Source organism: Anolis sagrei, chromosome 5 (genome assembly GCF_037176765.1).
Source record: "Anolis sagrei isolate rAnoSag1 chromosome 5, rAnoSag1.mat, whole genome shotgun sequence".
NCBI classification, from domain to species: Eukaryota; Metazoa; Chordata; class Lepidosauria; order Squamata; family Dactyloidae; genus Anolis; species Anolis sagrei.
The window spans coordinates 196,581,194-196,607,430 of NC_090025.1; the positions used below are offsets into that span (position 1 = coordinate 196,581,194).

At 44.0% G+C, this 26,237-nt stretch overlaps 1 protein-coding gene across 1 annotated transcript; it reads right to left on the bottom strand.

Annotated features, from left to right (window-relative positions):
- Positions 1-1,337: 1,337 nt before the first annotated feature.
- On the bottom strand, positions 1,338-26,065 carry LOC137097141 (C-type lectin APL-like). Its single transcript, XM_067468523.1, has 7 exons — positions 26,051-26,065; positions 21,198-21,281; positions 17,615-17,687; positions 12,619-12,713; positions 10,128-10,283; positions 6,023-6,134; positions 1,338-1,604 (listed from the first exon to the last, which is right to left on the bottom strand). The coding sequence occupies exons 1-7, from the start codon at positions 26,063-26,065 to the stop codon at positions 1,534-1,536; spliced, it is 606 nt and encodes a 201-aa protein (XP_067324624.1). The 3' UTR covers positions 1,338-1,533.
- Between the last annotated feature and the right edge of the window lie 172 nt (positions 26,066-26,237).

Consider the following 26,237-nt stretch of genomic DNA (forward strand, 5'->3'; position numbering starts at 1 on the left):
CATGACCAGGAGAAAACACTAGAAGGGTTTGGTGGGCAATGACCTTGAGTTTGGGAGTCAGAGTTCACCTACATCAGTGGTTCTCAACCTGGGGTCCCCAGATGTTTTTGGCCTTCAACTCCCAGAAATCCTAACAGATGGTAAATTGGCTGGGATTTCTGGGAGTTGTAGGCCAAAAACATCTGGGAACCCCAGGTTGAGAACCATTGACCTACATCCAGAGACCAAACTTGGCATGAATACTCAATACACTCAAATTTGAACACTGGTGGAATTTGGGGAAAATAGACTTTGACATTTGGGAGTTGTAGTTGTGGGATTTATAGTTCACCTACAATCAAAGAGCATTCTGAACTCCACCAATGATAGAATTGAACCAAACTTGGCACACAGAACTTCCATGACCAATAGAAAATACTGGAAGGGTTTGGTGGGCATTGACCTTGAGTTTGGGAGTTGTAGTTCACCTACATCCAGAGAGCAGTGTGAACTCAAACAATGATAGATCTGGACCAAACTTGGCAGGAATACTCAATATGCCCAAATATGAACATGGGTGGAGTTTGGGGAAAGCAGACCTTGACATTTTGGGAGTTGTAGTTGTGGGATTTATAGTTAACCTAAAATCCAAGAGCATTCTGAACACCAATGATGCAATTGAACCTCACTACCTCTGAGGATGCTTGCCATAGATGCTAGGCTTGGGTAACCACGGAAAAATTTGGTTCTAAACTCGTTTCATTTTTAGGGGGCCCTTGCGTTTTGTTTTTTGTAATAATTCTGAAATTTTCCTTTTAAAAATTTCAAAATATACGAAATTTCGTATAATTACGAATCGATTCGTTAATGGCGGACGCGATTGCGCAATATGCTAAAAAACCCTCCAAATGGGACAGGGGGAACTTCTGAAGCTTCCCTCTCCCTCTGTTGTTGACTGTTGGTGTGATCAAACAAACAACAACTATAAAACTTGCACCAGACATGGGAAAATAATTACGAAATAATTACGAAATAATTACGAAATAAATTGAAAAAATTGTTTCGAATCTAATTTACTCCTCACACTATTCCTGCATGGCTCAATATCGGATCATAAGCTAATTTAAATACGAATTAATAACGAATTATGAAATTAACGAACGAAACTGCCCAAGCCTAATAGATGCAGGCGAAACGTCAGGAGAGAATGCCTCTAGAACATGGTCATATAGCCTGAAAAAACCTACAACAACCCAGTGATTCCGGCCGTGAAAGCCTTCGACAATACTCTGCATATCCTTCTTGAACATGGCAACCGTCTTAGAAGGTGTTAAAGGACAGACACACGGAAAACCCAGTAAGCATAACTGGAAAGGAATTTATTCATTTGTATCACAGCCCAGAAAGGAGAACACCTGCTGACCCACAGACCCTCCGTGGCTCTATCATATGACAAGATTGTCAGCTAGAAAGGCTTGGATGGTCACAAAAGGGAGGCTGTCATGCGGCAATCCCATAGGTCAAGGTGTCAGGCATGTTGGCATCTTATTATGACTACGCAGGTTGAAATTTGCATATGTAGGATTGCTTTATGTAACAGTCCTTGTCATTCATTAAATCGAAATCTAGAAGGCAACAGAGACAACGTTACTCAACTAACTAACTTGGAGGTTGCTTCTGTCTCGAGAATCATAGAATCCAAGAGTTGGAAGAGACCTTCTGGGCCGTCATCCAGTCCAACCCCATTCTGCCAAGAAGCAGGAATATTGCATTCAAATCACCCCTGACAGATGGCCATCCAGCCCCTGTTTAAAAGTTTCCAAAGAAGGAGTCTCCACCACACTCCCTCCGGGGCAGAGAGTTCCACTGCTGAACGGCTCTCACAGTCAGGAATCATAGAATCAAAGAGACCTCCTGGGCCACCCAGTCCAACCCCATTCTGCCAAGAAGCAGGAATATTGCATTCAAATCACCCCTGACAGATGGCCATCCAACCTCTGTTTAAATGCTTCCAAAGAAGGAGCCTCCAACACGCTCCAGGGCAGAGAGTTCCACTGCTGAACGGCTCTCACAGTCAGGAATCATAGAATCAAAGAGACCTCCTGGGTCATCCAGTCCAACCCCCTGCCAAGAAGCAGGAATATTGCATTCAAATCACTCCTGACAGATGGCCATCCAGCCTCTGTTTAAAAGTTTCCAAAGAAGGAGCCTCCACCACACTCCCTCCGGGGCAGAGAGTTCCACTGCTGAACGGCTCTCACAGTCAGGAATCATAGAATCAAAGAGACCTCCTGGGCCACCCAGTCCAACCCCATTCTGCCAAGAAGCAGGAATATTGCATTCAAATCACCCCTGACAGATGGCCATCCAGCCTCTGTTTAAAAGCTTCCAATGAAGGAGCCTCCAACACGCTCCGGGGCAGAGAGTTCCACTGCTGAACGGCTCTCACAGTCAGGAATCATAGAATCAAAGAGACCTCCTGGGCCATCCAGTCCAATCCCATTCTGCCAAGAAGCAGGAATATTGCATTCAAATCACCCCTGACAGATGGCCATCCAGCCCCTGTTTAAAAGCTTCCAAAGAAGGAGCCTCCACCACACTCCCTCCGGGGCAGAGAGTTCCACTGCTGAACGGCTCTCACAGTCAGGAAGTTCTTCCTCATGTTCAGATGGAATCTCCCTGTTTGTAACTCTGTCTTAATTCTAATTTGTTTTGGTCTCTAACCCTCACCCTAACCCCACCTCTGCCTGTCACTCTAATTATGTCTCTCACACTAGCACTACACCTCCCTCTATCTCTGTCTCTTTGCCTGCCTTTGACTTGAACTCTATCTATATAAATAAAAATGTAATGTTCGTTTGTGGTATTCACAGAACTCAAAAACCACTGGGGGAATTGACACTAAATTTGGACACAGCACCTAACAACCCAATGTATATCCTTCACTCAAAAAATTGATTTTGTCATTTGGGAGTTATACTTGCTGGGATTTATAGTTCACCTACAATCAGAGAGTGGATAATGAGGAGGGAAATCAGTCTCTTGTTGCTTCTGATGTGGGGGATGCTGGGGCTGACTCTGAGGCGCAAGATGGAGACACTTTGGTCAATGAGTTTCGTGCAGACACTGACAGAGAGGCTTCGGTGCAAAGGGCAGATTCTCATGGGAATGTTTCTGTCAGGCTCACCAACGATGGAATTGAAACAAACTTGGCACACAGTTCTCCCATGGCCAACAGAAAATGCTGGAAGGGTTTGGTGGGCAGTGTCCTTTGATGTTGGAGCTGTAGTTCACCTACATCCAGAGAGCACTGTGCACTCAAACAAGGATGGATCTGGACCAAACTCTACATGAATACTCAATATGCCCAAATGTGAAAACTGGTGGAGTTTGGGGAAAATAGAATCTTGACATTTGGGAGCTGTAGTTGCTGGGATTTATAGTTTGCCTACAATCACAGAGGTGCAAGATGGAGACACTTTGATCAATGAGTTTCATGCAGACACTGACAGAGAGGTATCGGTGCAAAGGGCAGATTCTCATGAGAATGTTTCTGTCAGGCCTTGGGAGAAAGGTTTACTCCCTCCGCCTGTGAGCTCTCCAGATTCCAGTTTAGAAAACAGTCTGACACCTGATAAAGTTAATGAGGAGTCAGATAAGCAGAGTCGGCGGCTGGAGATTAGCCAGAATCGACAAGAGATCCAATGTTTACGTAGATCCGAAAGAATTTGTCAATTAAGGTCAAAGACTGGGGGAAAACAAAACCAGTTTGGGGGATTTAAGGTTTGCCTTTAGAAAATCTTGTCAGATCAGGCATCGTTTGGAAACCAGTCACAAGCCTAATGGAATTCCTGCTCAAGAGATCTCGTCTTCATGTTTTTTTCTAGCCTTTCAACTTGACTAGCAGCCTCTGGTCTGTTCTTGCTTCTTGGTTGATTCCTGTCTGGATAATCATTGACTTTGATTGAATCTTCATGCTTTTTGGACATTGCTTTTGATTGCTACGTTTGGACATTGCTTTATCTTGCTGCATTTGAATGCCTTACTGCTTTTTGGAATCCTATCCCTTTTTACAAGCATCTATTTCAACTGGATTTTTTGGCTAAGCTTTAATAAAAAGGATTGTTCCTTCACTCAACGTGTGGTGTGTTTATAGTCAGAGCGGCTGTTCCCTGTTCTGGAGTGCAACAAGGGGGAGTATAACTCCACAGAACACCGGTTGCCACCCTATAACCCGATTGGCTTCACAACTGACCTGGAGAACCTCACTCTTGTCTGGATTAGGTCTCAGCTTGTTAGCCCTCATCCAATCCATTGAGTCTGGTCCAACTTGATATCCCCCAAGGAGTCCTCAAAGACACCTTGAACTGCAAATGCCCACACAGCTGCCTGATGTTTTTTTGGAGAGATCTTCCCAGGGTGTCAGTCCAGCCTCTTTTTTCCAAAGAAGGGTACACCAATCAAAGGGGGGCATTTACACTGCAGAAGGAATGCAATTTGACTTCACTCTCCACTTTGTCTACCAGTCTTGGCTGCAACTGCCAATTGTCCCAGAGGTTGGATGGCTCACAAAAACGGCGTAGATGCACCCAAAGAGTATCCTTCTCATCCCAGGTTATTACAGAATGTGCATATGTATGCTAAGTCTTTACAAGGATCATTGCCTGTATGGGTGCGTGTTGAGGAAGAACACCTGGACAATTAAGCAATTAAGCTTGAGCCACTCCCTGAATCGAGTATAGTGCTGGGGTTCAGCCTGATCCTGATCTGTGTGAACCGGAGTCTCTGATAGTTTTTCCAACTGAGCAAGCTCTCCCTGACCCTGACAGTGTGGAATCTGTTGTTGATGCTGAGGTCAGCGGGGATGAAAATGAAACTCAACAGCTGGAGGAAAATGTTTTGGAAGCTAGCCGTGATATCTCTCCACCTGGGTTTTTTAATGAGAACCGAAGAGAACTGATAGTTAGAGACAGAAATGTTTCACAGTTTCTACGAAGGTCAAATCGTTTACAGGAGAGACAGGCCAAGGCTTCAAAGTCAAGGGGCGTTTCAAAGAATATCTTCTTTGGTTTAAGGGGCCTCCTGCCAGGTGTCTCTTTAGATCAAGCAACGTTTGGGACTGTGGCTGTGCCTTGGCAGAATTCCTGTGTTCCATGGCCGGTAATCCCAGAGGCTTCTAGTTTTCAAGTACCTGGTTAGCGAGAGGCTAACAGGTTCCTGGTTCTTGTATTGTGGTGTTTGGAATTTTGCTCAAGTTCAGAGATTCTACTGACTGCTGTGTTTCTATTGTGGCTTTTTTACTTTGCATTTACCTTTCTTTTGTAACCAATTTTTCATCAATAAACAAGGATTGTTTTTTCCTACAGTCCAGTGTAGTGGATTTAATCTTATGGTCTCGTTTCTTGATCTGGGGTGCAACATATATCATGAGAAGTTTTCTTGATGTATTCAGGGTGATCAGATTATTGAGAAGAGACTGGATGGGACTTCTACACTACAGGACTTGCTGATGTTCTGAACAATTTACTACAAGACTGCTTGCAACAAGGAAGAAGCAGAGAATGCATGATTTTAATGCATTGGATTTTGTGAGTTATTTTGTTGCAATGGACTAAGTTTATTTCCAAGGCTGGTTATTTTGTAAAGCTGCATATTTACCTCTGACTACTCAAGAGTAAATTTTGTTTTTCCTTTTATTCTGACTCTGTGTGATTCAACAGAGGGCTGGGAAGATTGCTGGGTAGCTTCCATATAGACTGATAAACCACAACACAGGTATGGGGAGAAATGGGAAATTTCAGGAGGCTAATGGTGGATTGATTTATGGGACCAGTTACCGCATGCTCAGAGAAACGTTGTTTTTCCCTGAGTCGCAAAGGGGGGAACTGAGAGTGACAAGATTTATGGATGCCTCAGTTCCTGAACCATTGCTGGCATCCATTGCCCTCAAGGCAAGGCTCCAGAGGCAAGGGTCATTTTCAAATCCTTTGGTATGAACAGCCACCTTCTTCTTGGAGAACTAGATTTTGGAAAGGCTCCTCACCTTTACTTAGCAGCTCCACACAGTGCTCAATGTTGTTCCAAATGTTGGGTTCTCCTGCAGCCCACGGCATATACAGGACCGGGGATTCATCGGTCCATTTGAACTCTCGGTTCTGTGGAGAGAGCAAGAAAGAGTGGGTCTGAGCTGAAGGGATGCCCTTTGACACTGTACAATCAATGCACTCGGAATCCTGGAATCTTGTCGTCTGGAGAAGCACCAGTACAAGGGTTCCCTAGCATTGAGCCATGGCAGGTCAAGTGCTTTCCAAACTGCATTAGTCATTCAGTGTAGATGCACGCTACATCAGCTGACTTTTTCTGTATAGAAAATGGCATTTTCTGTTTTTAAAAAGTTCCCTGCAAAAAAGAGAGGGGAAAATCAGAGTTTTCTGGACAGAAAATAGCCATTCTGGGCAGAAAGCAAAGTGAATATTTCAGTGAATATTTATTTATGTATTTATTATTTATAATTCGAACTTATATGCGGCCACTCCCCTGGGGCTCGGAGCGGCTTGCAAGAACAGGCTAAAATCTAACACAATTTAAAAACACCACCTGATGAACCAGCCTGGACACATCATATTATTTGAGAACACAGAAATGCTGGACCACACCAACAACCACCATGTCAGACTACACAGAGAAGCCATTGAAATCCACAAGCATGTGGACAATTTCAACAGAAAGGAAGAGACCATGAAAATGAACAAAACCTGGCTACCAGTATTAAAAAACTCTAAAATTATAACAGCTAAACAACAGAGAGGAAAAAACCAGGCACAGATTAACACCTCCCAGCAACAGATTTTCCCAGGCTCAGGCAGGCCTTCAAATGCTAATGAAGGTGATCAGCTAAACATTCACACCTAACTGCAGCAGGGAAGAGCTCCTTGCCCCACCCCAGCCATTCCACAGATATCTAAACCCATTTTTCCTACTTCCAACAGACCTCACAACCTCTGAGGATGCTTGCCATAGATGTAGGCGAAACGTCAGGAGAAATGCCTCTAGAACATGGCTCTACAAGAACCTAATTTAAAAACAATTTAAAACCATTTAAAAACAGCAATATCAAACATTAAAAGCCTGTTGAAACAGGTATGTCTTCCATGCCCTGCGGAAAGCTGATAAGTCCCGCAATGCACGGACTTCAGGTGTCAGAGTGTTCCAGAGTGATGGTGCCACTGCTGTGAAGGCTCTGCGCCTTGTTGCTGTTAGACGCAAGGTCTTGACACTGGGGACTTCCAATAGATCAGGTCCTCAGAACGGAGGGATCTCTGGGGTTGGTAGGGGGTGAGGTGGACCCTCAGGTACATCGGCCCCAGACTATGCAAGGCCTTCAAGGTGAGTCCCATCCCTTTGAAAGTGATCCGGTGCTCAATCGGTAACCAATGTAGCTGCAGTCAGATTGGGGTGATGTGGCATCTCATCAGAATTCCCGCAAGAAGCTGAGCAGCTGCATTTTGTACCAACTTGAGCTTCCGGATCACCAACAGAGGAAGGCCAATGTAGAGGGCGTTACAGTAGTCCAGTCTTGAGATGACCGTGGTCTGGATCGCCTTAGCTAGGTTGTCCCTGGACAGGGAGGGGGCCAGCCATCTAGCCTGCCGCAGGTGGAAGAAAGAAGGCGGTTCTGCTCACAGCGGAGAGAGACCTGGGCCTCCATAGTCAGAAAGAGAGGGTCCAAAAGGACTCCCAGACTCTTGACCAACGATGACGGGCATAGCGCCTCACCATCCAGGGTAGGCAGCTGGATGTCCCCACTGCCCAGTCGACCCAGCCATAGGATCTCCGTCTTTGCTGGATTCACCCTCAACCTGCTGGCACGCAGCCATCCAGTCACGGCCTCAATGAGGCACTGATGGAAACAATCGGGTACAGAGTCCGGTCGACCTTCCATCTTCAGCACCAGCCGAGTGTCATCGGCGTACTGGTCACACTCAAGCCCAAAACCTCAAGCCAGCTGAGCAAGTGCTGAATATGTGCATATGCCTATATGTTCTTTTCTGAATGTTGGAAATGACCATCCCTGGATCATGACATACTTACTAGGCTTGGGCAATCAAGAAAAAAATTGGTCCTAAACTCGTTTCGTTTCTTGGGTGCGCTAGCGTTTCTAAATTCTGAGGACTTCTGAAATTTAAGATTTCAAAATTTCAAAATTTCCGAAATTTCGTAAATTACGAATGGATTCGTTAATGGTGGACGCGATTGCACAAAATGCTAAAAAAAACCTCCAAATGGGACAGGGGGAACTTCTGAAGCTTCCCTCTCCCTCTGTTGTTGACTGTTGGTGTGATAAAACAAACAACAACTATATTATATTATATTATTATAATATTATTATATTATATTGTTGTATATTATATTATAATATTATTATATTATATTATTGTATATTATATTACAATATAATAATATTATTATATTATTATATTATATTATATATTATATTATTATAATATTATTATATTATATTATTATAATATTATTATATTATATTATATTATACAATTATAATATAATATAATAATATTGCCAATATCCGCTGGATAATGGAGAAAGGCAGGGAGTTTCAGAAAAACATCTCTTTCTGCTTCATTGACTCTTCTAAAGCCTTTGCCTGTGTGGATCATCATAAATTGTGGCAAGTTCTTGGTGGGATGGGCATCCCAAGCCCCCTTCCCTCTCTCCTGAGGAATCTGGACAAGGACCAAGGAGCAACAGTCAGAACTGACCACGGAACAGGAGACGGGTTCAAGATTGGGAAAGGCGTACGGCAAGGCTGCATCCTCTCACCCAACCTTTTTAACGTGTATGCAGAACACATCATGCGAGGATGTGCGGGGCTGGAGGAATGCAAAGCTGGGGTGAAAATGGCTGGAAGAAACATTCACAACCTCAGATATGCAGATGACACCACTCTGATGACCGAAAGCGAGGAGGAGCTGAGGAGCCTTCTAATCAAGGTGAAAGAAGAAAGCGCAAAAGCCGGGTTGCAGCTAAACGTCAAAAAAACCAATATTATGGCAACAAGAATGATTGACAACTGGAAAATAGAGGGAGAAAATGTGGAGGCCGTGACAGACTTTGTATTTCTAGGCGCAAAGATGACTGCAGATGCAGACTGTGGCCAGGAAATCAGGAGACGCTTCCTTCTTGGGAGGAGAGCAATGTCCAATCTCGATAAAATAGTGAAGAGTAGAGACATCAGACTGGCAACCAAGATCCATTGCCTAGTCCAAGCCATGGTCTTCCCTGGAGTCACCTACGGATGTGAGAGCTGGACCTTCGGGAAGGCTGAGCGAAGGAAGAGAGATGCTTTTGAACTGTGGTGTTGGAGGAAAGTTCTGAGAGTGCCTTGGACTGCGAGAAGATCCAACCAGTCCATCCTCCAGGAAAGAAAGCCCGACTGCTCACTGGAAGGAAGGAGACTAGAGACAAAGTGGAAGTCCTTTGGCCACATCATGAGGAGACAGACAAGCCTAGAGAAGGGAATGATGCTGGGGAAAGTGGAAGGCAAAAGGAAGAGGGGCCGACCAAGGGCAAGATGGATGGATGGCATCCTTGAAGTGACTGGACTGACCTTGAAGGAGACCCTGGGGGTGGTGACGGCCGACAGGGAGCTCTGGCGTGGACTGGTCCATGAGGTCACGAAGAGTCGGAAACGACTGAACAAATGAACAACAACAATAATAATATAGTAATAAAATATATAATATAATAATATATACAATACTATAATATAATAGTATTATAATAATATAATATAATATATTATAATAATATTATTATATTATATATTATATTATAGTATTGTATATTAGAGTGAGGCAAGAAGAAGCATGAGGAAAGAGGAGGGAAGCAGCAGAGCAAAGGGACCGGAAGTGGGGTAAATGCAAGATTGTAAAACTTGCACCAGACATACGAAAATAATTACGAAATAACTACGAAATAATTACGAAAATTGGAAAAATTGTTTTGATTCTTAATTACTCCTCACACTATTCCTGCATGGTTCGATATTGGATCGTAAGCTAATTTAAACACGAATTAATAACGAATTACGAAATTAATGAACTGGATCGCCCAAGCCTAATACTTACATGTCTTGAAGAGCCTTTCTTGGTGTCATACATTCCTATCCAGGTGGGTATGCCATCGGTATTAACTTGCTTAATATATTTTGTGATGACCAGTAAGTCCTCACGGTCATGAAATGAGGCAAGGTGTCCAGTCTCTCCGAACTTCTGGCATGCCACCTGAAAGAAAAAGCAAAACCACAGCAGTGGTGCTACTGGTTTGAATGCAGTTGACCGGCCAAACCCCAAAGATGCTTCTGTCCAATGGCTCCTCTTCTTCCTTTTTTTCCAAACATTTTTTAAAATTATTTTATCATGGTTTAATACATTTGTTATACATTTTTTTACAGCAGATACATATTATTCAATACAACCTACCATACTTTTGGCATCTAGTGTTATTTTTCTGCTTATACATATTGTCTATCTCTCACCAGACGGAGACATCAGACTGGCAACCAAGATCCATTGCCTAGTCCAAGCCATGGTCTTCCCTGTAGTAGTCACCTACGGATGTGAGAGCTGGACCTTAGGGAAGGCTGAGCGAAGGAAGAGAGATGCTTTTGAGCTGTGGTGTTGGAGGAAAGTTCTGAGAGTGCCTTGGACTGCGAGAAGATCCAACCAGTCCATCCTCCAGGAATTAAAGCCCGGCTGCTCACTGGAGGGAAGGAGACTAGAGACAAAGTGGAAGTCCTTTGGCCACATCATGAGGAGACAGCAAAGCCTAGAGAAGGGAATGATGCTGGGGAACGTGGAAGGCAAAAGGAAGAGGGGCCGACCAAGGGCAAGATGGATGGATGGCTTCCTTGAAGTGACTGGACTGACCTTGAAGGAGCTGGGGGTGGTGACGGCCGACAGGGAGCTCTGGCGTGGGCTGGTCCATGAGGTCACGAAGAGTCGGAGACGACTGAACGAATGCACAACAACAACATCTTTCACCACTGTGCTCCCATCTCAAGCCACAGCTTTTACATGTCATCTGTCCAAAATTTCAATTCTTCTTGTGCAGGTAACTTTCCTTCTCTGTTTTCATAGAATCAAAGAGTTGGAAGAGACCTCCTGGGCCATCCAGTCCAACCCCCTGCCAAGAAGCAGGAATATTGCATTCAAATCACCCCTGACAGATGGCCATCCAGCCTCTGCTTAAAAGCTTCCAAAGAAGGAGCCTCCACCACACTCCGGGGCAGAGAGTTCCACTGCTGAATGGCTCTCACAGTCAGGAAGTTCTTCCTAATGTTCAGATGGAATCTCCTCTCTTGTAGTTTGAAGCCATTGTTCCGCATCCTAGTCTCCAAGGAAGCAGAAAACAAGCTTGCTCCCTCCTCCTCCCTGTGGCTTCCTCTCACATATTTATACATGGCTATCATATCTCCTCTCAGCCTTCTCTTCTTCAGGCTAAACATGCCCAGCTCCTTAAGCTGCTCCTCATAGTGTTTGTTCTCCAGACCCTTAATCATTTTAGTCGCCCTCCTCTGGACACATTCCAGCTTGTCAATATGTATAAATATGTGAGAGGAAGCCACAGGGAGGAGGAGGGAGCAAGCTTGTTTTCTGCTTCCTTGGAGACTAGGATGCAAGGGAACAATGGCTTCAAACTACAAGAGAGGAGATTCCATCTGAACATGAGGAAGAACTTCCTGACTGTGAGAGCTGTTCAGCAGTGGAACTCTCTGCCCCGGAGTGTGGTGGAGGCTCCTTCTTTGGAAGCTTTTAAACAGAGGCTGGATGGCCATCTGTCAGGGGTGCTTTGAATGCAATATTCCTGCTTTTTGGCAGAATGGGGTTGGACTGGATGGCTCATGAGGTCTCTTCCAACTCTTTGATTCTATGATTCTATGATTCTATGGAGGGTGAGAAGAGCAGGATAGAAAGGCTGTAAATAAATAAAATAAATAGTGAGGTGTTCTCACAATTAAAAAACACAGAACAGCAGTCTATAAATTTATTTTTGTTTGGATTTTTTGCCATCCCTAATCTCTGTGAGGAGCCCTCCCTGGCCCAGCGGGTTAAAGCACAGATCTTCTGATCTTGTTGACCGAAAGGTCGCAGGTTCGATTCTGGGGAGTGACATGAGCTTCCGCTGTCAGCTCTAGCATCTGCCAACCTAGCAGTTCGAAAACATGCAAATGTGAGTAGATCAATAGGTACCGCTCTGACGGGAAGGTAACGGTGCTCCAGGTAGTCATGCCGGCCACATGACCTTGGAGGTGTCTATGGACAACACCGGCTCTTCGGCTTAGAAATGGAGATGAGCACCACACCCCAGAATCAGACATGACTGGACTTTATCTCTGTGAAAATGGTGGGCCTCCTCTCGTTATTGGAATTCTTTTTGTCTTTATAGCAGGGGCGCTAAGGAACCCTCTGAGACACAATAGCACATAGTTTTGCTCAGGAATTTCTGAGAAGCAAACTGTTGCTTGTCAGATTCCGGGGAAAGACCGTAGATAAATAAAACAAAGTACCATAAAATCAAATGACACAATTCCCTCTCAGAAGGCAGCTTGTTTCTTACCTCTGAATCCCCCCAAGTCAGCTGGAGACTGAAGAAGCCAAAACAGCTCCTCTTATAAGACATCCAACCTCTGGGACATTCGGCCAAGGCTGCGGCTGGGAAACAAAGAGGAAAGGACTTTCAGGAGCTCAACAAGATTTAGCTTGAGCTTGTTTGGAGGTTCTATCTAACACAAGAACAAATATCAACATTTAACAAAAGACAAACCGATGGGAAGACAAGTGGTTAACATACAACGACATCTTGAAAAAACAAGACAGTGTTGGGACTCAGCCTGTGTTTCAGCCTGAATCTGGGTTGTTGTAGGTTTTCCGGGCTATATGGTCATGTTCTAGAGGCATTTTCTCCTGACATTTCGCCTGCGTGGTGGAACGTCAGGAGAAAATGCCTCTAGAACATGGCCATATAGCCCAGAAAACCTACAACAACCCAGTGATTCCGGCCATGAATCATAGAATCATAGAATCATAGAATCAAAGAGTTGGAAGAGACCTCCTGGGCCATCCAGTCCAACCCCATTCTGCCAAGAAGCAGGAATATTGCATTCAAATCACCCTTGACAGATGGCCATCCAGCCTCTGCTTAAAAGCTTCCAAAGAAGGAGCCTCCACCACACTCCGGGGCAGAGAGTTCCACTGCTGAACGGCTCTCACAGTCAGGAAGTTCTTCCTCATGTTCAGATGGAATCTCCTCTCTTGTAGTTTGAAGCCATTGTTCCATTGCGTCCTAGTCTCCAAGGAAGCAGAAAACAAGCTTGCTCCCTCCTCCTCCCTGTGGCTTCCTCTCACATATTTATACATGGCTATCATATCTTCTCTCAGCCTTCTCTTCTTCAGGCTAAACATGCCCAGTTCCCTAAGCCGCTCCTCATAGGGCTTGTTCTCCAGACCCTTGATCATTTTAGTCGCTCTCCTCTGGACACATTCCAGCTTGTCAATATCTCTCTTGAATTGTGGTGCCCAGAATTGGACACAATATTCCAGATGTGGTCTAACCAAAGCAGAATAGAGCATGGGGAGCAGGACTTCCCTGGACCTAGACACTAGGCTCCTCTTGATGCAGGCCAAAATCCCATTGGCTTTTTTTGCCGCCACATCACATTCCTGGCTCATGTTTAACTTGTTGTCCACGAGGACTCCAAGATCTTTTTCACACGTACTGCTCTCGAGCCAGGCGTCCCCCATTCTGTATCTTTGCATTTCATTTTTTCTGCCAAAGTGGAGTATCTTGCATTTGTCACTGTTGAACTTCATTTTGTTAGTTTTGGCCCATCTCTCTAATCTGTCAAGATCGTTTTGAATTCTGCTCCTGTCCTCTGGACTATTGGCTATCCCTCCCAATTTGGTGTCGTCTGCAAACTTGATGATCATGCCTTCTAGCCCGTCATCTAAGCCTTCGACAGCCTGAATCTGTTATAGTGTTTTCCCCTTCTAATGTTTCTGAGTCTGACTTGGATGAGGAACCTACACCTCCCACAGCCAACCCAAGAAGTACGCTCACACATGATGATGGGATGAACAATGGCCACAACTCATTTATTGATAACAGGAACAAGGGTTGGCAGCCACGCATGGGTCCTGGATCACGATTGGGCAGCCCAATAATGCCCGATCATGCACACGCCAGGGTGCCACCGGCACAATACAGGGCAGACGCAACTCGGCACCCCTGGGACCACCGGGCATCCCCCCTTTCTGCTAGGGGGGGGGGGTACCAAACCAGATCCAGGTCCCATGCCCCACACCCAACAAGGAGTTGTGACAAGGAGCATATAACAACAAGTAACAGTTAACAGGTAACCAGGACAAGGTAAACAACCACAAAAGATAACTGCCAATGAAAACATAAACCGCATGCAGGGTGGGTGGGATGGATCACTCTATTCTGCTTTGGTTAGACCACATCTGGAATATTGTGTCCAATTCTGGGCACCACAATTCAAGAGAGATATTGACAAGCTGGAATGTGTCCAGAGGAGGGCAACTGAAATGATCAAGGGTCTGGAGAACAAGCCCTATGAGGAGCGGCTTAGGGAACTGGGCATGTTTAGCCTGAAGAAGAGAAGGCTGAGAGGAGATATGATAGCCATGTATAAATATGTGAGAGGAAGCCACAGGGAGGAGGAGGGAGCAAGCTTGTTTTCTGCTTCCCTGGAGACTAGGACGCAATGGAACACTGGCTTCAAACTACAAGAGAGGAGATTCCATCTGAACATTAGGAAGAACTTCCTGACTGTGAGAGCCGTTCAGCAGTGGAACTCTCTGCCCCGGAGGGAGTGTGGTGGAGGCTCCTTCTTTGGAAGCTTTTAAGCAGAGGCTGGATGGCCATCTGTCAGGGGTGATTTGAATGCAATATTCCTGCTTCTTGGCAGAATGGGGTTGGACTGGATGGCCCAGGAGGTCTCTTCCGACTCTTTGATTCTATGATTCTATGATTCTATGATCAGCTGTTGCAGTCACAGTGCCTGCTGGGGTGCCTGGGGCAGCCTTATAAAGGCTGCCCACATGGAGGGAGAGGCCAGCTCAGGCCTCTCCCGCAGCGGGCGTGGTCAGTTGTCCATTGGTCAATTGACCCGCCAGCGGGAAACCTTATTGTCCAAAGTGTCTCCAAGATGGAGACACTTTGGACAATAAGGTTACTATAGACTCTGATTGAGAAGAGTCAGGGAAAAGGCTAAGTTCTCATGAGAAAGTTCCTGCCATGGGAAGGCGGGAAAGTTTACTCCCTTTTCCAGGCTCCAGTTTGCAAGATAATTTCACACCTGCTGCAGCTAATGAGGAGATAGATATGACCAGTCACCGTCTGGAAATCAGCCAGAACCATAGAGAGGCCCAATGTTTATGCAGGTCAGAAAGAATTAAGGTCAAAGACTGGGGGGAGTAGAAATCAGTTTCTGGGACTTAAATTGAGCTTTTAGGGAATTTCCTTTAGACCAGGCATTGTTCGGTTTCAAGGAGATTCCATCTCAACATGAGGAAGAACTTCCTGACTGTGAGAGCCGTTCAGCAATGGAACTCTCTGCCCTGGAGTGTGGTGGAGGCTCCTTCTTTGGAAGCTTTGAAACAGAGGCTGGATGGCCATCTGTCAGGGGTGATTTGAATGCAATATTCCTGCTCCTTGGCGGAATGGGGTCGGACTGGATGGCCCACGAGGTCTCTTCCAACTCTTGGATTCTATGATTCTATGATTCTATAAGTCAAGTCTCCTGGATATTCTTGTTTCATGTGGCCTTGTCTCCAAGGTTTCCTGGCTTTTCAAGTGGATCAGCAGTGGCTATGCCCATGGTTATATATTGAAGGCTTTTGGTATTTCATTACATTTGGATCATTACAGCAAGCTTTTGGAACTTTGGTTATTATTCCTATGTTTGGACACTGTTTATGTTGCTGCTTGTTTGGCTTTTTGCTTTTGGACTTCTATCAACTTTAGATTCGTCTCTTTTAGTGGCTCCAATTATTCTTCAAATAAAGATGACTCTTCTTTCATTCAAGGTGTGGTGTAATTAATGATTAGAGGGTCCTGTTCCTGCTCTAGGGTGAAACAGATAAGGAGTATACAATGAAAATACAGGAGGAGCTAAGTATTCCAGACAAAGATATATCTTGGTTTCAATATAGACTAATTAGAGAATACTACATAAAGGACAAAAAACTGGATTTATGGACAAAGAAACTTTTTGGGACATGATATTGACCTCAGAAAATAAAACAATAAAGAAAATAATTAAGAAGTTACTAGAATGGTCTACAGAAACAGAGTTAGTTAAAGATTGTATGGTTAATTGAGCAGCAATCATTGGACATACAATTAATTTAGAAGACTGGGAGAAAATTTGGAATAAGAAAATGAAATACATATATGCATTTGACCTAAAAGGAAACTGGCTAAAATGATGTATAGATGGTACATCACGCCTCAGAAATTGGCTAAATGCTATCCAAAAACTAACGATAAATGCTGGAAGCGTGAAGAGCAAACTGGCTCCTTTTATCATATGTGGTGGACATGCAAAATTGCCAAATCATATTGGAAAAACATCCATGAAAAAATAGAGAAGATATTAGACATAAAGTTAGAATTAAAAGCAGAATATTTCCTTTTAGGAATAATAGATTTTGAAATGGATCTAAACAAAGATAAACTTTTGAACTAGAATAAATTACGCAAGATTGTGGAGAACGAAAGAGACTCAATCTCAAGAACAATGGTTAATGAAAATCCTAGATATTATGAATATGGATAAACTAACCCAACGGGTGAGTATAACAGACACACTATAATATCCTACAGCCGAACACCAGTATAACAAATCCCTATATAATATATCACCAAATATTACACCGCTGGACACCACTATAAAGGAATGTATGTGATATCACACCACTGGACACCAGTAAGAAGGAAAATATCACAACCTTAAGTTCTTAAATTTTCACCAGAACTTTAGCAACACTCCAGTGCCCTCTAGTTTTCTAAGTACTTTAGAACCATTTCGAACCATGGATTGCCCATGCCTACTATTTAATATTATTATTAATTTTTCCCTTCCCTATACTGTAGAATGCATGTTGTTGGACACCACTTTTAACTTCCATGGTTCACTGCTATGAAATCCTGGGAGTTGTAATTTTACAAGGTCTTTAGTCTTCTTTGTCAGACAGGGATGAAGCCTCACCAAACTACAGCTCCCAAGATCCCATAGCATTGAGCTAGGAAAGTTTGAGTGACACTACGTCATTCATTCTACAGTGTAAACCCCAAGTTCCATTGGATTTACTGACATGTTGACTTGCTGCACAGCCATTAAATCCACATGTTGAGTCTTCATTCAAGATTTGACTCAGTGGGTCAATTCCAGTTGGAAGCCTTCTTCAAAGATGAACAACTCCTGGGAGTCCTTCTGGTTCTGGAGAAGGTTCTCCCTTTTGGACAACCAGTCTTTGCTTGGCTTGGCTAATTAGGAGAGCAACATTTGGAGAGCTCACCTGGGACCTACCTGGTTGAAAAAGGAAGACAACCCATAAACCCGCAAGGAAGAGATAGGAGGTCAAGTCCAGACCCATCTGCACCTGAGGAGAGGGAAGAAAGAATAAAGTAGTTGTTGGAAGAAAAAGAGGTACTGCATTTGGGCAGGTGACTTATGATGCATTGAACTTTTCTCTGCAATTGAGAAGTCTTGATTAGGCTTGGGCGGTTTCGTTCGTTAATTTCGTAATTTGTTATTAATTCGTATTTAAATTAGCTTACGATCCAATATTGAGCCATGCAGGAATAGTGTGAGGAGTAAATTAGATTCGAAACAATTTTTTCAATTTATTTCGTAATTATTTCGTAATTATTTTGTAATTATTTTGTAATTAATTTCGCATGTCTGGTGCAAGTTTTATAGTTGTTGTTTGTTTTATCACACCAACAGTCAACAACAGAGGGAGAGGGAAGCTTCAGAAGTTCCTCCTGTCCCATTTGGAGGTTTTTTTTAGCATATTGCACAATCGCATCTGCCATTCACGAATCGATTCGAAATTTTACGAAATTTCATATATTTCGAAATTTTTAAAAGGAAAATTTCAGAATTATTAAAAAAAACGAAATGCAAAGGCCCCCTAAAAACAAAACGAGTTTAGAACCAAATTTTTCCATGGTTACCCAAGCCTAGTCTTGATGTTTCTTTTAGGAGGAACAGAAACTTGCCGCTGGCATCCTATTGGTTAGTCCAAACTTTGATGGATCCTTTCAATGATCTCTTGAATTGTGAATCAACATGCAATGCATTCATTCTTAAAAAGCTCTATCAAAGGTACCTCTAGACCAGTGGTTCCCAACTTTTTTTTGACCAGGGAGCACTTGATCAGGGACGACTTGACCAGGGACCACTTGACCAGGGAGCACTTTGACCAGGGAGCACTTTGACCAGGGAGCACTTTGACCAGGGAGCACTTTGACCAGGGGCCACTTTGACCAGAGACCATTTGACCATGGACCACCTTGACCAGGGACCACTTTGACCAGAGACCACTTGATCAGGGACCACTTTGACCAGGGACCACTTTGACCAGGGACTACTTTGACCAGAGACCACTTTGACCAGGGACCACTTTGACCAGGGATCACTTGACCAGGGACCACTTTGACCAGGGACCACTTTGACCAGAGACCACTTTGACCAGGGACCACTTTGACCAGGGACCACTTGACCAGAGACCACTTTGACCAGAGACCATTTTGACCAGAGACCACTTTGACCAGGGACCACTTTACCAGAGACCACTTTGACCAGGGACCATTTGACCAGGGACCGCTTTGACCAGAGACCACTTTGACCAGGGACCGCTTTGACCAGGGACCACTTTGACCAGGGACCACTTTGACCAGGGACCACCTTGACCAGGGACCACTTTGACCGGGGACCACTTTGACCGGGGACCACTTTGACCGGGGACCACTTTGACCAGGGACCACTTGACCAGGGACCACTTGGCCAGAGACCACTTTGACCGGAGACCCCTCTACAATATTAGTACCAAAAGAGTTACAAATCAGTTTTTGGTCAACTTGTTATGTATCATGTTACGCAGTTGATGGTGGTTGGTGGTGTCAGGCTTAGCAGTTGGTGATGGAAAGGGTTAATGCAAATCGTTCTAAAGAGCTGAGTAATCTGTAAATAAGTTTACAGGTGAAAGCAATCAAGGGTGGAGGTATGTCAGGGATAGGTCGCAGCTGGGTTTTACTGGCTATAAGGAGCTAGCCTAGAGACTGATCTCGGAAGGAAAGTTTTTTTTCCTATTTTGGTGGTGGATGCTGCTGGTTTCCCCCCAGGTTTGTGGATTTTCAGTATCTTGACCTGTTGCCTGAACTCTTGGAACTCTGGAACCTTGAATCTCTGGACTGACTTTTGACTACAGAAGACTCTTGATCCCAGGACTTTACTCATTGAATTCTAGGAGTTTGACCACTGGACTGGACCCTTTGAATACAACATTCTCTTGAACCTGCATCAGCGTTTGCTATCAGTCTTTGTTTTATATTCTGTGGCTGAGTGCTATCTTTTTGTTTTGCTTTTGCACTATGAAAACAGCCAGAAAGTAAGTGCTGCTTTAATTAAAAAGTTTGACACAAGCTGGGTATTTGTTTTGGTTCATCTCTGCCTGCATACCGGCGGAGCCCTGCAACGTGTCACAACGTTAGATTCAGTTAGGGGTGCTGTTTTAGAAAATTGCATTGGATATACCACATCAGCTCTAGTTTCTGATACATAACATACACAACGGTCAGTGACAGGGAGTGCGAAAGGAACAGAAATAAAATAAAGTAAAGAGGAAGGAGGCTCGTAGACCAGATTTTTGTCCTCGTGGCCCACTGGTGACCCACAGCCCACAGGTTAAGAACCACTGCTCTAGATTGTAGAATGAACCTTTAGATCAATTGTTGAATCATGAATCAATATACAATCCATTCACTGGATTTAGATCATCAAATGTTGAAAGAGTGAACTGAATAATTTCATTTAAAATACACCACAGATGCTAAAGAGCTAAATAGATATTCATAGAATCATAGAATCAAAGAGTTGGAAGAGACCTCATGGGCCATCCAGTCCAACCCCCTTCTGCCAAGAAGCAGGAATATTGCACTCAAATCACCCCTGACAGATGGCCATCCAGCCCCTGTTTAAAAGCTTCCAGAGAAGGAGCCTCCACCACACTCCGGGGCAGAGAGTTCCACTGCTGAACGGCTCTCACAGTCAGGAAGTTCTTCCTCATGTTCAGATGGAATCTCCTCTCTTGTAGTTTGAAGCCATTGTTTCGCATCCTAATCTCCATGAAAGCAGTAAACAAGCTTGCTCCCTCCTTCCTGTGGCTTCCTCTCACATATTTATACATGGCTATCATATCTCCTCTCAGCCTTCTCTTCTTCAGGCTAAACATGCCCAGTTCCCTAAGCCGCTCCTCATAGGGCTTGTTCTCCAGACCCTTGATCATTTTAGTCGCCCTCCTCTGGACACATTCCAGTTTGTCAATATCTCTCTTGAATTGTGGTGCTCAGAATTGGACACAATATTCCAGGTGTGGTCTAACCAAGGCGGAATAGAGCATGGGGAGCAGGACTTCCCTAGATCTAGACACTCTGCTCCTCTTGATGCAGGCCAAAATCCCATTGGCTTTTTTTGCTGCCACATCACATTCCTGGCTCATGTTTAACTTGTTGTCCACAAGGACTCCAAGATCTTTTTCACACGTACTGCTCTCGAGCCAGGCATTCCCCATTCTATTCATTTAAACATGTTGCCTAGACAGAGATGAGATCAATCTTTGAATGAGATCAATCTTTGGAACTGTACAGCTGGATTGGGTCCATTTCAACCTGACCTATTGCTGGACAAAGGATGGGTCAGTGGGGCTGATGCAGTCTTGACCCAACCGGACACCAAAAGGGTTCTGCAAATGGTTTTGTGACCACTATCATAGTTGATCTGGAACCAATCTGGAACTTGATGCTCCAGCCCACCCCAGATGAAGCATATGTGGCCAGAATCAATGCCCTGGAAGAGTGAAAGAAGGCAACACACGAAGACCACTCACTTGCTTGTCTTCTCTTCTGTCTTCTCTGATGACAACTTGTTTTCTTCCTCTGCAGGACAGAAACTTTTCAGATTCACTTACAGACTAATTGCCAAGACATGCTATGTGCCTCTTTTATAGACATCAAACACAAAATAACTAATATCCCAACCCACAGATAATATTCATCTGAGAAATTCCAGTGGGTGTCCCTCAGAAGTCACCAATAAGTACGAACAAGCTGGACACCGTGGGTGGAATCTTTAATGCCATATCTCTTTTCTCCTGGTCTTTTTTGAGATGCTTCTGGGTGATATATGTGAGGCGAGGAGCATTAATGGGAACAGAGAGGGTTGGAACAAGCTCATGAAGGTATCAGGAGCTGGATGCCCAGGGCAAAACAAAGAGATGAGACAAACAGTCTTCAAGGAACCTTGTCTCACTTGGAGCAAAGACCTTTAGTCCCAGAGGGTCCATTGTGGCAAGCTTGTGAAAGAGTTTGTTGAGCTAAGGTTGTGGTCTTTTTGGAGGGCTTGTTTGTGTGCATTGGTGGAGGGCTTCTTACGTCATTCCTTGCTTGATAGGGTTCTATCATTCTGGTCTGAATTGCCTCAAGTCATCTACCTGGGCAACTGGTCTCAGGAAGAAGAGGCATAGAAGTAGATTAAAGGTTGTTTGTGGGAGGAGCTAATTGACACTGTTTTTCTCCATACAGCACCAGAGCCTGGAGATCAGCATACAGAGATGTTGTCCTGGGCAGCTCTGACAGTGAGGACAAAGGGTTGTTGGAAGGACTAATGATGGAGTTGGAAACCATCATCTCCCAGCCTTCCTCCCAGCCTGGTTTAGTTATTGCAGAAGAGCCTTCAGCAGTAGCCACCTGTTCTGGGACAGCCGCACCAGGAGCTCCAGCTTATCTTGCTATTTGTTGATTGCTGCATGTATTTTTAAGTTCTATACCTTTGCAGTTAGATGGCTTTCCTTAGTTTGCATTTATGGGATCTATGACCTGTCAATTATCATTAGGTTCCCTGGTCCTGCCCCCTTTTTGGGTTTTGGAGGGAATAGGAGCCATTTTGGGCCAGTCCACACAGAGAAGCCTTTCATACAGGACATAAAACCAGGAGCTCCTGTAGAAAGCTTCGTCTTCTACAGCTTGGCCGGGGAGAAAAGGCCCCATAGCTTGGCCAGGGAGATATACAACCCTACAGCTTGGCCATAGCTCTTTTGCTGAGGATTTTACAGCCTTACAGCTCCTTTGCTGAGGGAATCCGGTCCCACAGCACTTCAGCCAGCCATCACTGAAATTTGAACATCTTCTTTTCCCCTGGAAGTCTACAAAGCTCTGCTTGGTAAGGGTCACTCACGGCAGCCAGAAGCAGTTGGTACTGGGTGCAGGGGCTCCACGCCAACAGAGGCAAAGACAGACTGTCCAGATAAGAGGTTAAGGATTTCCCCATTAGTTAAAATACATTTGTATTGTCGAAGGCTTTCATGGCTGGAATCACTAGGTTCTTGTGGGTTTTTTCGGGCTATAGAGCCATGTTCTAGAGGCATTTCTCCTTTCTCCAGGAGAAATGCCTCTAGAACATGGCTCTATAGCCCGAAAAAACCCACAAGAACCTAGTTAAAATACAGTTATGAAGATAGTGCCTGTTTCCTGTGGACAAGATTGAGAGAGCCAATAGACTATTAAGAAAGCCTTAAAGTACCTGTTTGATTTAAATAATAAAGAACTTTGTTGAACCTTTAAGCAATCTAAAGACTCTGTTTAAGGAAATCCAAAGGCCTTTAATCTGAGGCAGCCCCGGCGTCCCGTTGGGCACACAGAATTTATGTCCTGTCTACAGTCTTTTGTACAGGCCCAGCGTGCGACAGCACACCACCACTTTCCAGCAGGAGAAATAAGCAGAAACCAGTCCATCAGGGCAGGCTACAGAAGGGTAAAGCACTCCGTTCCTTTGCCAATTCAGAGGAAAGTGAGCTGCAATCCGTAGGTTTGTCTGATTAGCAGAGAAACAAGCAACACCTGAGAACATGGGCATCGAACATAAAAATGAAGAAAATGAAGGGAAACCGTCATTTCTAAATGTCCTAATCATCTGCGAAGCCCAATCAACAATTGGGCCACACAGTTTGCATAAAACTTACACACAGATAGATACCTAGTCCTACATAAACACTCCAACCACCACCCAAGTCCAAAAAAGAAGCACAATTAAAGCCCTGGCAGACCATGCAAAAATAATGTGTGAACCTCATCTCCTAAACCACCTAAACTGGGCTCTACAGGCCAGTGGAGACTCCACCACAGATACTGGAAGAATTGCAAGACCAAGAACAAGCCACGAGAGCAAAGACAAAGCTCCACCTAGAGAAAAAGTGTTCTTACCACTGACTGCATAGGGAAGCTGATGAAGAAACACAACCTACAAACTACCTACAGACTTGTTGAAAATCAGTCACCAGAGTGTTGGAGCTCAGCCTGTGATTGTGTTTAAGGATCAGGGTACTTTGGGTATGGGGAATCATGACAATGAGGTTCATGAAGGTACTGGTGTTTCCAATGATATTGATGTAGAGAATGACCAGGAGATCCCTGTTCAAAGTGTATTTTCTCATGAGAATGTTCCTGGAGGGTGGAACTCTCTGCCCCGGAGTGTGGTGGAGGCTCCTTCTTTGGAAGCTTTTAAACAGAGGCTGTATGGCCATCTGTCAGGGGTGATTTGAATGCAATATTCCTGCTTCTTGGCAGAATGGGATTGGACTGGATGGCCTAGGAGGTCTCTTCCAACTCTTTGACTCTATGATTCTATGATTCTATGGTATGGGGATGATGGTGTACTCCCTGAATGGCTACCAGGGAATTCCCATGATTTGGAGCCTGGGAATAGCTTGGCACCTGGGCCAGCTGAAGAAATTAATGAGCAAATAGATAGACAGGATGTTATTAGTCAGAATAGAAAAGCAGACCAGTCTCTCGGGTGTTCTGCCAGGCTCAAAGAAAGAATGATAAGGGATTCAAGGCTAAAATAAAATCCATTTCTGGCCGCTAGGACATAACATAACGAGGAGATAAAAGTCCCAAGTACAGGATCTGTAGTCAGATGAATCATTGTTTGGAATCAAGTCAAGACCTCCTTTCTGTTCCTTGGAAGCCTTGCTTTGGAAAGATTCATGTGTTAAGTGCCTTTGTTTCATGTTTCTAGTTCTTGGATTTTACTATCATGTTAAGTGCCTTGGATTCATGTTTCCAGTTTTTGGATTTTACTATAGAAGTTTATGCCTTTGTTTTTCATGAACTTTGATGGACTTATTTCCTAGACTATTTGTTCCGGCTTATCTTCTTACCTAATTGGATTTACCTATTACTTTAAAGTGCTTTTTACTACAGCTGCTTTTATAATAGCTTCAATGAATGGATTGCATTTCTACTCAACTGTGTGGCGTTTAAAGTCAGAGGGCTTTCCTGGTCTGGAGTACAACACAGAGGCTGATGGTTTAACTGATGATTTAGAGAGGAGCTTTCCTGTGAATTCAGAGAGGATTGTCCTCAAATCTGGGAAAGGATGGTTCTCTCTGTGATAAAACCAGCTCAGAAAGTGCAGGATCTCAAGGGCATTCAGGGGAGTCAGAAGTAGCAACAGCAGATAAGGAATCGAGTGAAGAGCTGAGTGCTAAGGAGGGTTCCCATGGGAACTCACCTGCAGCTACGGAGATCAGCAAAAGTCTTTGTTTACAAATCAGAGCAGAAAATAGATTGCATTGTTCAGAGAGATTATGTGGGAAAGTTGGGAAAGAAATTTATGGGAAACTGAATGCTTTTGTTGGGGTTCAGCCTGAGTTTGAACTTGAACCTGATTCTCTGTTTGTTCCTCCTGATGCTAATGAAAGTATATTTACTGATGCTAGTGGAAATGTACCTTTTGATGCCAATGCTCCTGAAATTAGTGAGGAAGAAATGGCTGTAGGTTTGGAAAATGCCAATGTTCCTGAAATTAGTGAGGAAGGAACTTCTGTAGATTTGGAAAATGAAAGTACCAGTGTTCATGAGAATGTTTCAGAGGGAAGCCATGACCTTTCACTCCCTTCTGCACCTGGTAACTTTAATGACAACAGAAGGGGCCACATTTGGGAAGACAGAAGTAAATCACTCAGTTTGCGTCGATCCTCCCGAATTCAAGAATTAAAAACATTGGCTTCAAAAAAGAAGGGCGGTTCACGGAACCAATTCTTGAATTTTAATTGCCTTACGCTGGGCTGACTGTTTCAGTTCAGGCATCGTTTCAGAATTGATGAAGACCTTGGCAGTTCTCCCGGTTCCCTGGCCATATTTTGGGAAGATTTCTAGGATATCAAGTACGGTTAGTGGATTGCTAACAGATTCCAGTATTTTCCCAGTGAGGCTTTTGGTTTTGCTTTGTCCATTTAAATTCATGTTTGCTGATTTTGCGGTGGCTTTTGACTTGCATTTTTCCTTTATTTTGTAACCATTTTTCTTCAATAAAAAAGGATTGTTTTTCACAGCCAAGTGTGGTGGATAGTTATCTGAGGGCCTCGTTCCCTGCTCTGGATTGCAACAGCTTTCATGTATGTCTATTAAGCAATAAGTTATTTACCTTAAGATCAGTTCAGGCAACACTGCGTTTGAGTGAGAAGCTAAGTCCGAGTTCTCTTGCTCCTGGTTCAAGTCAAGCTTCGATTTAATATATCCTGGAAGTTTTCTATCTTCCTGATCATGTACTCCTGTTCAAGTCTTACTAGTTATATCTTCCTGATTGTGGACTTATGCTGTATCTGTGATACCTGGCTATTCCTGGACTTTGTCACCTTTAGAACTTTATGAGACATTTGGAATATTGTTAGGTTCTCACCTTTTGCTCATCCATTTTGGATTTTTATGTGTTCTTTTCTTACTCCTGATGTTTTAATGACACACACACACAATAAACTGCTTATATTCCTGGACTCTTGTGCGGTACAGTGGTCATAGGTGATTCCAGGCCTAGAGTTCAACAGCACCTCCTCTACTAACAGTTTCCTTTTACTACAAACTTTTGC

Bases quoted from the DNA above. Each gene is read 5' to 3' on its own strand.
- LOC137097141 (XM_067468523.1), bottom strand. The intron at 17,688-21,197 runs GTGAGTGGTCTT...CCCTCTCCTCAG, and splicing joins ACAGAAGAGAAGACAAGCAA to GTGCAGATGGGTCTGGACTT. The intron at 1,605-6,022 runs GTGAGGAGCCTT...GTTGCCTTCTAG, and splicing joins TGTGGAGCTGCTAAGTAAAG to ATTTCGATTTAATGAATGAC.